General features: G+C 35.8%; 1 protein-coding gene across 2 annotated transcripts in view; it reads right to left on the reverse strand.

Annotated features, from left to right (window-relative positions):
• LOC148940876 (perilipin-2-like) overlaps nucleotides 1-10,256 on the reverse strand; it is a 53,631-nt gene extending 43,375 nt beyond the window's left edge. The window contains exon 1 of one of the 2 annotated variants that reach the window (XM_089104766.1): nucleotides 10,134-10,256. In XM_089104766.1, coding sequence (XP_088960892.1) covers nucleotides 10,134-10,135 — 2 coding nt within the window. In that variant the 5' untranslated portion in view covers nucleotides 10,136-10,256. Of the gene's footprint in view, nucleotides 1-10,043 lie in introns of both variants that reach the window. The other variant, XM_089104767.1, reaches the window with a different exon arrangement.
• Between the last annotated feature and the right edge of the window lie 6,180 nt (nucleotides 10,257-16,436).

Raw genomic sequence — 16,436 nt, forward strand, 5'->3', positions numbered from 1 at the left:
GCAAAAAATACAAAATTCCACATTTTTGTAGATAGGAGCTTGAAACCTCCACAGTATGGTTCTCTGATACGCTGAATCTCATGGTGTGATTTTCATTAAGGTTCTATGACTTTTATGGGGTGTTTTCCCCTTTTTTCGAAAATGAGTCAAATTTTCTCAGGCGCGTAACTTCTGATGGGTTACGATCACCCATGATTGTTACGATCTGATTGTTACGTTACGATTGTTACGATTCTGATTGTTACGATCACCCATGGAAAAAAATAATAAATAAATAAAAAAATAAATAAATAAAAAATAAACACGCATCCGTGATCTTTCTTCTGGCAAAAAATACAAAATTCCACATTTTTGCAGAATAGAGCTTGAAACCTCTACAGTAAGGTTTTCTGATACGTTGAATCTGACGGTGTCATTTTCATTAAGATTCTATCACTTTTAGGGGATGTTTTTCCCTTTTCTCGAAAATAAGGCACATTTTTTTAGGCTCGTAATTTTTGATGGGTAAGATTAAACTAGATGAAACTTATATATTTGAAATCAGCATAAGAATACAATTCTTATGATGTATCTACTGGTATCAAAATTCCGTTTTGTAGAGTTTTGGTTACTATTGAGCCGGGTCATTTCTTACTTACAGTTCGTTACCACGAACTGTTTGAACAGATACGGTTAATACTCTAGTAATCGAAACTAGCATTCCAGTTGGTTAGGGCAAGGCTGCAGGTGCCACGGAGAATTTAACAATATACAAAGATTCACATGAAAAAAAAAACCACCATAATGACACATATACTTAATATATTTTTTGATGGTAAAATTTATTATGTGTACTTTTCCCAAAATCCCAAATTCAGGACTAGTATTCATGACCTTGGGTAAAATCCCCAGAAGCGGCATCCCTGGTTTAGGGGAAGTTTCGCATTTTGGTAATACACACGATTGACCGGAGTCTTTTAGCTCAATCATGTCCGAAGTGGAGGTCAACTATTACTGCTTTGTACACCACTGGACATCGGAGGAACTAAGTCGAAGAAGTCAGAAACAATTCTAACCGTCAGAACAAAGGGTATGGGCAACTTATAAGAGTGGGAACTGGCGTTAATGTCGACAAACTATTAACGCCATCTAGTGTTTGATGACACTTGGCATTTTCCCAGTGTAATAATAAGCACAATGAATTTAATAAATGTAATTTGTAAAATTAGGGTAGTTATAAGTGTTTGATGTAAATTCTTGACAAAAAAAAACATTATAAAGCTTAAAAAATGCCAAGTGTCGCCAAACGCTAGAGAGCATTGATAATTTTTGAGTCAACACTAGCGCCAGTTTCAATTCTTATAAGTTACTTATACTCTTTGCGTCAGAAGGCAAGTAGAACATTGCGCTTTTTTCCTGTGGTTAATATTTATCGCAGTAGCCAGTTTTGTATTGCGAGCGTGACTAAATATTACCAAGTTTTTTATTTTGTCAAAATGAGGTATTATAACATTGGGCATGTTGCACGACAATTGCAGAAGTAAACCCAGGCACGTGCGGGACTTCCGAGGAGACGTAAGTGTTTAACAAATCATCTTGTGGGGTGGGGTTGAAGATTACTTTTTGCCGTGAATTACTGACATTGGGGCAAGGTTAACACAACAATTATGCCTTTTTTAATGTTCTTTCCAAAATAATAACTATTTCACTCGCAAATAAACCCCTCTCCCCTGATGGTCCCGTATTTAGTCCTAGGATATAGTTATGTCCGAGACTAAAAAAAAAAAAAAAAAAAAAAAAAAAAAAAAAAAAAAAAGCGGCAAAGCAGCATGTTTCCCTTAATCGTAACAGTAACAATACATAAAAGCGAAACAGGAACTGTAAGCAGGTGCACCAACCAGGGGAAAGGATAACATTTTCTCATTTCAATGAAAATATCAAAAAAGTTTTTTTTTCAAAATCCACGGGAGGCAGTAAAATCTAATGGGGCAATTTTCCCCCTGCCCCTCCAAACGGCACCCCTGAGTGTCAGACCAGACAAAGTAAACAGGAGTCGAATTTTAATTTGTCACAAGACAAAAAATTAACTAATTTCTTTTGCCAGCAGCAGAACAGATGGAATGACACATTAAAAACTTATGCTCTCAAAAACCGAACGCCTACATAATCTACATCTTGTTGAAAAAAAAAACCCAATGAACTAGGAGAGAATTAATAAAAGCATGTTCATTGCACGACTGATGCACTCTTGATGATAACGCCATTTCAAAATCTTTAATCTTTCGAGACTGTACAAATTAATGTTATCTGCGTAACGTAAAGGTCATACAGACACATCAAAAATGTTTGCAAGTTCCGGTATTACAAGGCGCGAGCGTCAAAAAAGCACTTGGGATTGTGATATTAACAACTGGCAAGTCACACCAGATAAAACCAGGGTTGCCACCCCTAGCTATTTGTCACTATTTCTAGTAATTTTTACATTGCCTGAACAAAAAAAAAAAAATCGGTACTTGTCTAGAATCTGGGTACGCACACGAGAAGTATAAAATAAAAACAAAAATAGGATGAAAATATAATAGTTTAGAAACAAATTTGACCTATATATTTGCACATTAGGGGGTTTGGGGTAAAGTATATAATATATTAAATACGTATCCTAATCTAACCTAACCTAGCTACCATTTAGTCCCCCTAAACCCCAAAACACTAAAGTTTAAATCTTTGTCACGGAGTGAGTAACAACTCACGAGCTTGTTTATCAATAGCGGCTTTTAGATTTCGATGCGGTCTTTCTTTCGTGTGTACCCAGACTCTAGACAAGTACCAACAGTCACTAAATCAGCACATAAATCTCTAGATCACTGAAGAAAATCACTAAATCAACCAAAAAATCACTAGAACCTATCGGGCGGCAACCCTGAAAAAAATTATGCAATATTTGAAAATTGAGGTAGAAAACGTTATGTAGGATCTGAAAAAGACGACGAATTTCGTCTAGCGAACTGAAGAATAGAACCCGAATAGTGTACCTGATTGAAAGCGAAAAGGGTACTTGTCTTTTATATAAAACACACTCGAGAAGTGAAGTTTGGTTAATGCAAATAATTAAAAAAATATATGATGTAAATAGAATAATTTATAGTCATTTGTGAATTATTAAATTAGTTTGTTATTTTCATCATATTTTGTTTTATTTCAGTAGCATTAACCAAACTTCACTTCTCGGGTGTGTTTTGCATAATAGACAAGTACCGCGAAAAGTAGCGCCGATTAAAGAAAATATAAAGGGGGTGGGGGACAAAATGTATGTTTTTTAATACAGAGAGGAAAAGTTATCATTTTTCAATGAAAAATACAAGAAAAGGCATTTTTCAATGAAAATACCCCCAAAAGCTATTTTTCAAAATCTAGGGGAGCAAAAAAAAAGAGAACAATCTAATGGGAGAATCGGCCAATTGTGGAAATGGAAAGCAAAATTCTTTGAAACATATTTAGAAAATTTGGAAAAATTCCTTCAAAAACCTATTTGAAAAAGTTTTTTCCCTATTTGAAGGGAAAATACGGTAAATATTGAGCAGTTTACATTTCTGACCTACGAATAAAGTGCATATACCACTCCATTGCTTTTTTTATGCTCTTTCTGAATAATTGCCTTGGTCGCAAATTGAATTTTAAGCCCTTTACAGACCCTCAAAGATTAATCCTTTTTCTCTTCTCTTGGATATGATTTATATACCTTTGTCAGCGTCACTCTTGTTACAACCGGTTTACCCGTAACTTCAATCGACAGTGACAAAATCAAGAATAAAAAACGTGAGAAATATATAGGTACAATCCCATTATATGGGCCTGTCTAAAAAGTCAAGTTTGGTTAAAGCTAATGAAATAAAATAAAATAGGATGAATATATAATAGTTTAGAAACAAATTTAGGGTATATATTTGCATATTGGGGTGGGGGGTAAAGCATTGCATATATTAAATACGTAACCTAACCTAACCTAGGTACCTCCCCCCCCCCAAAAAAAAAAATCCAAAAACACACAGTTTAATATCGTATACGCAATGAAAACCTTGCTATCATTGCCTGCTCTACAACAGTTAAGACGTCACAAAACGGGTTTTATCATTGCCAGTCTATAGTGATTAAGCCGAGAGGCCCATGTAATGGGATTGTACCAATATATAATATGGGTATGTATATTCGGGTAATGTTAGAAAAGTTAGGTTAGATTAAAATTGAATTTGCGCAGAAGCGATTATCATAATCAGAAAGAGCATAAAAAAGGCATCGAGTGATAATGTTCACTTTATTCGTAGGTCAGAATTGTCGACTGAGAATACTATATTTCCATATAGTACTTGAAGACCTATTCGAAGAAATATTGGAAGTGTAGAAGCACCTATTTGAAGAGAAGCTTTTCGACTAAAACAAAAACAAACCAAATATTTGGATGAATAAAGAATCTTTTTCTGTCGCCTGTGAAATAAGACCTAGCTGTTGAACTGACATTGACCAATCAGAACTTAATGTTGATACTTATTTTTACTGATTAGTTAGAAGAAAAAAAAACATTTTCAAGAAAGAAGAATTTCAAGAAACGTAGAGCCACATTAAAGCTTAAAATGAGCAGAAATATTGCCATATAATAATTCAAATTTAAATCAAACAGAAATTACTATGAGTGAATTAATGAAACCCAAACCGGACAGGAATTGCATATATTGAAAAATCTAACACATACACCTACTGCCATGGATCAATAGATAAATCTCAAAGTGAACAGAATGTTGAATGAATAATCAAGTCAAGCATAAAACGGACATTAGTTGCCACACAAATGAGCGTAAATTTTCCGATGAGATAGCTAAGACATAGATGTACCATTAGAATCAGAACTTCAAGCTGAACCTGAATAGAACATTCATTTGTGTCGAAAATGAACTTTACCCCACCCCCTAATGTGCAAATATATACCCTGAATTGTATATATGTAATGACTTTCCATTATTTTGATAAACTGTTAAATAGATTCAAAGAAAAGAACGATTTAGAGAATTCAGTGCATTTATACAACTCAGTGTATATTTGCACATTACAGGCTGGAGAGGGTGAACGCTCCTTTCTGCCGCAAATAGGTATTATATTTGGATTCAGGATGAATTTCTGATACTATAGACATGTCTATTTCTTAGCTATCTCATTAGTGAGTTAATCAGACGATTTATCCAAAAGAGTAGGGCTATCGCACCCCAAGTAATTATATAACAGATTCCACTACTGACATAGGTCCAGTGCAAACAAACAACTCGATTCCTTTTTATCTTATTTCTCAATACAATCATCCTTTAACTCCCAAATCAAGTTTAAAATCCTTAAATAAACCAAAATTTGGCACCTTTTTCTTCACTTTTTGGAAACTTCCTAAATCTCGAAACAACCTTAACACATCCTAGAATACTTACAGTATTCCTAAACCAGGTCTGCTCCCCCTTACCCCCCCCCCATCCCTTCCCCTCTCATGAGAAAACACATAGTCCAAATTGCACAGTCAATGAATTTCCAATAGTGCTACTCTTTTCTTCCTGTCGCTTGTTTACTGTTAGCTGTTAAACTAATAAGAGGATAAGACTCGTGTTATTGGAAATTCAATTATATGTAATTTGGACTACATGTTTGTTCATTAGAGGGAAAGAGAGGGGGGGGGGTAAATTCAAGCAGTCAGCATTTAGAAATGATTTAGGCTAAGTTAAGTATTTCAAAAGGTTTTAAAGTAGTTTCCAGAATAAGGAAGTTTCCAAAAAGTAAGGAATTAGGCGTTACTTTAGTGTCCATTTAAGAGCTTTAAATTTGCTTCACAAGTGTAATGATAATTATATTTGGAAAAAGCTGTAGTTTGTTCACCTTGTCCCTATATCAGTAATAGAATTTCGCAGCCTGAACTCTTCAAAGGCCAGAACGTCATTTAGGGGTCGTCTACTTTTCGTGACCTGTTTGGAAATAAATATTCAGCATAAATGATGCCTGAGAAAAATGTTTCGAGTTTCATAACTTTACTAAATCTGGACGAAAAGAAAAATGAATAAAATACAAGGGTACTAGGCTAACCTAGATATGGCCCTAGGATAAAAACAAAAGTCTGCTCTATATTGGTTGCACCATTTTGTTTATAACCTAGGGATATATTCAGGCGTTATAAAAGGGGATCAGGGACGCTGTTCAACTGGAAGCGACTCTGGCAATAGAAAAATCTCAGATGTTCTTATTATAGAATTCTGCTCTCAGGGGAAGGGACTAGACTTGTGTGACCAACACAGGAAAGATGCTTAAATTAAGATTCTTTCAAGTAATTTATCAGCTAAAAGATAAACATGTAATCCTGCTTCCTTTCAAGGCTTTTTCCAACTATAATAATCATTACCGTCATAAGTGCCCCCCCCCCCCTAATGTCTTGATATACCATTAGGCTACGTAAAAAACATCCTGATTCTTTGGATTTGCTATAGTTTCTTACTTATTTCTTACCAACCGTTGAGGCGTAAGAGGGGTAGTGGTAGTGGTTAGTAGGCCCTACATTTGGAAAATGCGTTGAAAAGTGACTCGAATTGTATAGTTTATCTTTCAGCTCGTGATTTAGTCGAAAAAAAATATCCGTTTACCAAAAGACACTAAGGCCGTATTTTAGCAATAAGATCTTACATCTAAGATATTTCTTCTTTCTGCAAAGATTATCGTTTTATCAACTCATGTTTGTTCTAAGATCTTACAGCTCACTGACGTTAGCAAAAAGCGAAAAAGATGCCATCTTTCTGCCATATAGAACAATTATGAGAGAACTTTGATGATATACTCATCTTGTTCTCAGACCGCTGATCAGGGCACAATGATCAAAGACGTTTGCATAAAAAATAAAAAAGATGTAAGATCTTAGTTCAAAGATTTCACTTTTTTCTGACAAAAGATGTAAGATCTTAGCACATTGTTGAGTGAAAAACGGCCCTACTGGCGAAGCAGATTTGCAGAATGCCGACTCTCCCAAAGGAGACATGCTAAAACAAAAAGAGAGGCATTTTTAGGTTGCTAATTTTATGTTTTTTTTTTTTTATGGCTAAAATTTTCCTTGAATTTTTTCTCTTGTGTTGAGTTTCTTAAAGGTGTGAATATATTTTGCTGAAAAGGTTTTTTGTATTTGTTTCATTTTTCTTTCTCTTCGGACTCTTTTTCTTTCTCCCTTGACTCTCCGGAAATGAACCCCTTTTGTCCCCCCCATATAAATTCCTGAGCTACGCCCCTAATTAGGACTATATGTGTCCTTTAGTAGGGAATGGGTGTATAATCAGAGTAAAGACGGTTATGTTGAAAAGGAGCATAAAATAAGGAACCTAACAGTGCTATTTTATGTTAATTTCGTCTATAGCCTAGAGCTATATATGGGTTCATCTGGGGTCGGGGGTAATGGGGTTAAATTGTCCCAAACACGACTTTAACCATAATAACATACAAATAGCAATTCCAAAATGCCTCTTTTTGTTTTAGCATGACTCCTTCTGCAGTTGCGGTTTTAGGCCTCATAATCTGGGGAGAAAGGAGGTAATATATATATATATATATATATATATATATATATATATATATATATATATATATATATATATATATATATAAGTGTAAAAATATAAAATAAAAGGAATTTGATGTCAGATAACAGAAAACTGGGGAGGGGCAGCTGCCCTCTTGCCCAGGCCTAGAATCGCCACTGTCCTTCTAGAAAAACGCTACTCTGCAATTTTAAATATTACTTTTGCACTTAATCCAATAATTTATTGCAATTAAAAATACGCGGGGGGTGAAAAATTGCCACAAAAAAGAATCTGTATATAGAACCTGCAAGAAACTAGGCCTTATAAGGGAATCGAAATGAAGAAACACGAGTCTAAAGAACATATCCGTGAATGGAAAAGCCATAGCTTTCTTAGACTAAGATTTATAACTAGCCTACCAGCAGCACTATAGACACGTACATAAGCTATATTGGCATTAGTTTCAGTGGGGGACAGAGCTGTATCCAGGTTTTTTGTAGGCGGGTATGGTACTGGTGCATTATATGGGCCTTTCTAAAAGTCAAGTTTGGTTAATGCCAATGAAATAAAATAAATAGTTTATAAACAAATTTGGGCTATATATCTTCACATTCGGGGGGGGGGGGTAAGGCATAGCATATATTAAATACGTTACCTAACTTAACCTAAGTACCTCCCCCCCAAACCCCTAGAAACAACAGTTTAAATATCGTAAAGGCAATGAAAACCACGCTTTGCATTGCATTATTCTGTAGCGGTCTACTGTATTAACCCGTCCGGCGGGTTTTTCGTGACTGGTTTCCTTGTAAAGGTCCATGTACCGCAACATTACCAGAGGTATTTTTATTTAGGAGGAAGGGTTACAAAAAAACTTTATTAAACATAACAAAAATTTGGGTACTCCTTCGATATACCCACTCTTTTATATATCTCAAACTAAACACACGATGAAAAACCCATTTTTACGGGATGATTCAACACACGGCTGTAGAGAAATACAATGTATAGCGTGGTATTAATTGTGTATACAATATTTAAAGTGTTGTTTTTTAGTGTTGGGGGGGGGGGTACCTAGGTTAGGTTACGTATTTAATATATGCTATGCTTTGCCCTCCCCCCCTAATGTGCAAATATATAGCCCAAATGTGTTCCTAAACTAGGCTAGTATATAGTCATCCTATTTTATTTTATTTCATTAGCATTAACCAAACTAGCAGTACATAAAAGAGTGGGTATATCAAAGGAGTACCAAAATTTGTTTACATGTGTTTTCGTTGAACTTATCTGTTATAACTTACCTCCCATTTACATCAGAAACAAAATTTGCCCCCCCCCCTAATGTAGAAATTTATACCCTGAATTGGCATATATAGGGGGGGGGGGGGCTGAAATTAATTTACAATAGAAATGATTATTATATTTGTAATAAACATAAAAAAAGGCAATGAGTGGTATATTCCTTTATGCGTAAGTCAATAATATGATTTCGTAGATATTGACCGAGGTTGGTACTTCAAAAACCTTCCCAGGGCATACTTTAGCCTGTAGACCCATCCCTGAAAGTTTTGACAAAATTTCAATTGGTATAGACCTGTCATATAGGCAATTTCGGGAACCTCTACAGGGAGAAGGAGTGGAGATAGGTACTTCTAAATACCTTCCCGGGATACACTTTAGCCTGTAAAGTAGACCCATCCCTGAAAGCTTCATTTTCCTAACCTAACCCCTTTCCATGATAGCCAAAAGTAGAATTTAACCCTAAGTGCATAAAGGGTCATTTCATAAGACAATCGCCGATAAAATTCTACTTTAGCTACTTTTGGCTATCTTGGGAAGGGGTTAGGTTAGGAAAATGAGACTTTCAGGGATGGGTCTACAGGCTAAAGTATGTCCCGGGAAGGTATTTTGTAGTACCTACCTCCACTCCTTCTCCCTCTAGAGGGTCATGAAATGTGCCTACATGACAGGTCTATACCCATTGAAATTTTTACAAAACAACATTTTACCTTAATTTTCAGTTATCAGTTACTTTTTCTCTGGCTTTAGCTCTGAAAATGCAATTTCAGTTAATTGAGCAGAATTTTAAGACATATAAATAGTTTATTTCCAAAATTTAGGAAATGTATTTGCATATTTTTAAAACCTTATAAATTGGGATTGAGCTAAGTTGTGAAGCTGAAAACAATTTTGTTGTACTTCATTTAAGCAGAAGATCTATTTTGCATGGTTTCACTTCTATAACTCACATATTTTTAAAGGTCATCAAAGGTCAGGACCCTCTAGAGGGAGAAGGAGTGGAGGTGGGTACTTCAAAATATCTTCCCGGGACATACTTTAGCCTGTACACCCATCCCTGAAAGTTTCATTTTTTTAACCTAACCCCTCTCCAAGATAGTCAAAAGTAGCTAAAGTAGAATTTTACCCAATCGCCAAAAGAGAATAAGAGCCACATACTTGCTAAATATATAGAAATAGCCTTACCTTAATTTTTATGTTATAACTCCTTCAAGAGACAACCGAAGACTGACAAGATATTTCAAATGAATGAAGGCCAAAATCCTTTCTACTTACATTTTTTCGAAAAGAAGATAATCCTTAACTATGGTCTAAATTAATTTCAAATGGACTTCAACCTGAACAATTTGAATGAAACAAGTTCTCTCGCCAAAGAGTTGGCCTATATTGAATCGTGGCTTGTTTATCTCCCTTGTATCACTACCAAAACAGTTCTGAGAAAGGATTCGTTCAATCTGATGTCTTACGGGGTTAACATTGCAATTTAAATTTTTGGCTGATTAACTTGCAAATAATTAAAAAAATAGTTTTAATGAAGTAGTATATTTCAATTTGTTAGTAGTTTTGACAGTTTCTCTTAAGGAAAGTTCTGGTTTGAATATTTTTAAGTCAAGTTGAAAAAGATATTATCTACGTATTGATGATCAGGCTTAATCATTTGTGAGTTTTTTTTAGGAGGGTAGGAGGCTAGTTTTTGATATAGACACCGGCGGATCCAGGAGGGGCTGGGTAACCCCCTCCCAAGATTTTTTTCGGCGCCCTCATTCCTTGTTTTTTTCCGTTTTCACTCTTTTTTAAGTAAATTTGTCAATTATTGGCGCCCTTGTCACATTACCCTCCCCCAAATGGCACTCTTGCCACATTGACCACCCCTGGATTTAGGGTGTTATTTCCTTTGTTTTATTGCAGGGCTTTTCGATTCTCCTTGGCTAGTTCTTTTCATTGTTCAAACTTCTGCGGCAGCTACTCAATAACGCCCATTTCCCATACTTGCGAATTGAGGCTCCTTGAATTATGTATTATTAATTATGTATGATTAAACTGTATGATTATGTATGAGTTTAATTATGTATAATTAAACTCAGAATATTCATCACATAAAGGAGCCTCAATTCGCAAGTATGGGGGACAATTCATTATGAATTGTCAGTGTTTTCGGGTGGGGAAAGGCAGTAGCTTCGTTGATGGTGGGGCAGTTGCCCCCCCCCCAATAATTTGGAGGGTGGAAATATAATTTATTAAGTAGCTTTAAAATTGTTGCTTGTTTTAAGGATACTCTAGCATTATGCGGGCCTTTCTAAAACGTCAAGTTTGGTTAAGGATAATGAAATAAAATAAAATAGGATGAATATATAATAGTTTAGAAACAAATTTGGGCTATATATTTGCACATTAGGGGGGGGGGGGATGGGGTGGGGGTAAAGCATAGCATATATTAAATACGTAACCTAACCTAGGTACCCCCCCCCCCTAAACCCCAAAAAACTACAGTTTAATATCGTATACGCAATGCAAACCACGCTATCATTGCCTAGTCTACAGCGGTTAACAAGTCAAAAACTGGTTTTATCATTGCCTACTCTACAGCGGTTAACTCGAAAGGCCTGGATAATGCAAGAGTACCGTTTTAAGTGCCAAAATTTGCTCTTTTCTTTGAGCAGATAATTTTTTTTTTTAATTAATCCATATTCGTTTTTGTCATAAGGAAAACGAGAAAAATAGGGGTCCATTACGCTTCATAATAAGTTCCATATTAACATTTTTTTTTTCCAACACACTGCCTTTGAAATCTTACCATCAAGTAAAATTGTTAGCCTAGTTAATGGCAAAATTGAAAAATGTTCCGCAAGTAGGACAGAAATGGAATCATTGAAGCATAAGAAGGCAGATATACAGTGAATATAATTTCCTAAGTAAGAAAAAAATGATCGGAAAGGGAAATAAGTCTTAGGGCTTTTTATAACGATATTCATACTATAGCTAGATAGGTCAAATCGGTTGTAGTCTAGTCATGGAATTTGGTAGAGGGGGATTTGCTCCAGGAATCCTTCAATTGCTTTAATTTTCATTTCCAGTATTTAATCGAAACCCCGATTCTCTTATTTGTCCTTGGAATTCATAATAAGCGCTGATAATAATAGCTAATATGAACTCCAAATTCTGTTATCTGTAATTCAAATGCCTAACAAGCCATGAGAACATCCTATTCCTTACGTTTTTGATTCACATACTTATCCATAAATGTAGAACTGCCTCTAAGTAGAATACCATGCTGATTTCTTGCTATTTTCACTTTTTTAAATATTTCTTTTAACCAGCTCCTAAGAAAGAATTGCCATAAATGTGCTAAGAATTATTACTGAAATTAGTCGCATTTCACACAACGCCAGCGCTACTTCTGGGACATTTATCTCTGCATCAGCAGTAGAAGTGACCCTAAAGCTCGTGTCACGCACCCCTGCTGCCACCTACAACTTTTTTAACACCATATATTGGCACGAGAACCACGTGGTTTATGGTTTTTGTCAGTGAGAATTTGAAAAACAGGAATTTTGTCACATTTATGTATGTTTTCTTGGATGGTTATGTGTGTTGGTCGTTTTATTTGATGTTTTTAATGGATGTTTAATTGTTTTTGTCAGTGAGAATTTGAAAAACAGGAACTTTGTCACATTTATTGATGTCAACATCAATTCATGTCTGTTTTATGGTTTTTGTCAGTGATAATGAAAAACAGGAATTTTCTCACTTGGATTTACATAATCGTTATGGGACCTTAATGATCCACGAAGGGGGGACTTAATAAACAAACATTTCGTCAGTCATGTTTTGTTATCTTAGAATGAGACCTTTATTAACAAAATCGCTAGGGTAAATTATTTATTCACGAAGTGGGTAATTAATAAAAATTAAGGCTTCTTTAATATGTGATTTACATAATCGCTAGGGGAAATTATTGATTCACGATGGTGTAATTAAGAAACAAAGATGTCTTAATTGTTGTTTGGTTAGCTTAACCTGAGAAATTGATTTACATAATCGGCGGGGAAATTTTTGATTCACGAAGAGGGAATTAAGAAACATTAAGGCTTCTTTAATCTTTAGGCCTGAGGGATTTATTTATTATTGTTGTTTTTGGACAAGTGCATGCCATAAACCACGAGGTGCTGTCACGAGTCAGAACACCTGTGCTGTCGACCTCAATTCACCTATCGTGAATCAATAATTCCCCTTAGAAACAACAAATTAATGTCCCTTTCTTGACAGATCAATCAATCAATGACATCATCTGTCAGACTTTAAAATTTTTTGCCTAGAAACATTTCTCCAGGAATAGATCCAGGTCATTAATGTCTTTGCCTCGGAAACAGTTCTACTGGTCGAACTCCAAAGGATATTAATAACCAAAGGCCATGGAAACAATTAGGCAAGAAACGTCTTAGCGATGAATTGTTTTAGCGTGCGAGAAGGTTTCCTATTAATTTGAAATGCGTTAGCACAGAGATGCCTATAACAAAGGAACACGCTGAATTTGCGTTTAGGGATTATTTGGGTGAAACCGTTTTAGACAGGTAATGGAACTATTTCGGCGAAACGGATAGAGACATTTTAAAAGAATATTTTTGAAGAGATTTTAGAAGAGAATTTAATGGTGAAACTCTGTGGTCGTTATAATACACAAGTTTCATTTGAACAGTGTTGTGAGGTCCTCTAACCCAACCCCAAAGGGTTCCAATCCTCATACCCCAACCCCGAAGGAAGCCCCCCGGTCCTCAAAGGTCCACCGGGCTCCCAAAGGCCCTCCACCGGTCCCCCAATGTCCCCCAGGCCCCCAACTGCCCCCCGGACACTCAAAGGTCCCCCAAGCTCCCAAAGGGCCACCGGCGCCCCCAAAGGCCCACCCCAGACCCTCAACGGCCATCCCCGGGCCCCCCCAAGGCCCCTCGAGCGCCCAAAGGACCCACGGGGTCCCCAAGGCCCTCCCCCGGTCCCCAAATGTCACCCAGACACCCAAAGGCCCTCCCTGTGCCCCAAAGGCCCTCCCTGTGCCCCAAAGGCCCTCCCCCGACCCCCCTCCTCCTCCTCCCACCTCCTCCTCCTCCCTACCTCCTCCTCCTCCTCCTCCTCCTCCTCCTCCTCCTCCTCCTCCTCCTCCCCTCCTCCCACCATCCTCCTCCTCCTCCTCCTCCTCCTCCCCTCCTCCTCCCCATCCTCCTCCTCCTCCTCCCTCTACCTCCTCCTCCCCACCTCCTCCTTCCTCCTCCTCCTCCCCTCCCCTCCCCCCATTCCCTCATCATTTTTTATACTTTTTTGTGCATTGAGACACAGAACGACCCCCTGCCCCCGGCCCCTCCCCCTCCAAAGGTCTGATTTTTTCAAAGTTCATTTTGAATTTCTTTCATTGAAATGCAAGAGTTGGAATATTTCAGTAGTGTTTGGTTGTGGTTTACCTTGTCACAGTTACATTTTCTTGATTTTTCAAAGTTCATTTTGAATTTCTTTCGTTGAAATGCAAGAGTTGGAATATATCAATATCTTTTTGTCATGGCAGACCATGTCGCGGCCACATTCTATGGAGTTTTTAAGATTTGAACTAAATAACCATCGCTTAAAATCAATAGCAGTACTAATTAATTATAGGTTGGTTGTGGTTCACCTTGTCACAGATAAATTAAAATTTTTTTTCAAATTAAAGTATTTATATAATTCGCTGAAAATCAAGAGTTGGAATATTTCAGGAGTGTTTGGATGTGGTTTACCATGTCACAGTTACATTTTATAAATTTTTGAAAGTTAATTTTGATTTTCATTCGTTGTAATGCACGAGTTGGAATATTTCAGTAGTGTTTGGTTGTGGTTTACCTTGTCACAGTTACATTTTCTTGATTTTTCAAAGTTCATTTTGAATTTCTTTCGTTGAAATGCAAGAGTTGGAATATTTCAGTAGTGTTTGGTTGTGGTTTACCTTGTCACAGTTACATTTTCTTGATTTTTCAAAGTTCATTTTGAATTTCTTTCGTTGAAATGCAAGAGTTGGAATATTTCAGTAGTGTTTGGTTGTGGTTTACCTTGTCACAGTTACATTTTCTTGATTTTTCAAAGTTCATTTTGAATTTCTTTCGTTGAAATGCAAGAGTTGGAATATTTCAGTAGTGTTTGGTTGTGGTTTACCTTGTCACAGTTACATTTTCTTGATTTTTCAAAGTTCATTTTGAATTTCTTTCGTTGAAATGCAAGAGTTGGAATATTTCAGTAGTGTTTGGTTGTGGTTTACCTTGTCACAGTTACATTTTCTTGATTTTTCAAAGTTCATTTTGAATTTCTTTCGTTGAAATGCAAGAGTTGGAATATTTCAGTAGTGTTTGGTTGTGGTTTACCTTGTCACAGTTACATTTTCTTGATTTTTCAAAGTTCATTTTGAATTTCTTTCGTTGAAATGCAAGAGTTGGAATATTTCAGTAGTGTTTGGTTGTGGTTTACCTTGTCACAGTTACATTTTCTTGATTTTTCAAAGTTCATTTTGAATTTCTTTCGTTGAAATGCAAGAGTTGGAATATTTCAGTAGTGTTTGGTTGTGGTTTACCTTGTCACAGTTACATTTTCTTGATTTTTCAAAGTTCATTTTGAATTTCTTTCGTTGAAATGCAAGAGTTGGAATATTTCAGTAGTGTTTGGTTGTGGTTTACCTTGTCACAGTTACATTTTCTTGATTTTTCAAAGTTCATTTTGAATTTCTTTCGTTGAAATGCAAGAGTTGGAATATTTCAGTAGTGTTTGGTTGTGGTTTACCTTGTCACACTTACATTTTCACGATTTTTCAAAGCTCATTTTGAATTTCTTTACTTGAAGAGCAAGAGTTGGACTTTTTCAGTAGCGTTTGGCTGTGGTTTACCATGTCACAGTTACATTTTCCTGATTTTTCAAAGTTCATTTTGAATTTATTTCATTGAAGATCAAGAGATGGAATATTTCAGTAGAGTTTGCTTATGGATTACATTGTCACAGTTACTTTTTCCTGATTTTTCAAAGTTCATTTAAAATTTCTTTCGTTGAAATGCAAGAGTTGGATTATTTCAGTATTGTTTGGTTATGGTTTACCATGTCACATTTACATTTTCCTTTTTATCCAAATTTAATTTTGAATTTCTTACATTGGAATGCAAGAGTTTGACTATTTCAGAAGTGTTTGGTGGTGGTTTGCAATATCACAGATAAATACTTACGACATTTAAAAGATTTTTTTGATTTGTTTTCATTGAAATGCAAGAGTTGGAATATTTCAGTAGTGTTTCGTTATGGTTTACCTTGTCAAAGTTACATTTTCTTGATTTTTCAAAGCTTATTTTGAATTTTTTACGTTTAAAAGCAATATTTGGACTATTTAAGATGTGAATGGATGTATATGAAAGAGAAACACTAAAATATTCATGTAAAAAAAATTTTATTTTTGAATTACTTAAGTTTTAAATAAATAGAATATATATAACTGATTATGTTTTTAGTTTAGTACACTGTCTCTCTTAAATTTTCTTGATTTTTCAATGTTCATTTTGAATTTCTTTCGTTGAAATGCAAGAG

This window comes from Artemia sp. Qi Xiang Cuo, chromosome 19, assembly GCF_049724085.1.
Source record: "Artemia sp. Qi Xiang Cuo chromosome 19, ASM4972408v1, whole genome shotgun sequence".
In the NCBI taxonomy this organism is placed as follows: Eukaryota; Metazoa; Arthropoda; class Branchiopoda; order Anostraca; family Artemiidae; genus Artemia; species Artemia sp. Qi Xiang Cuo.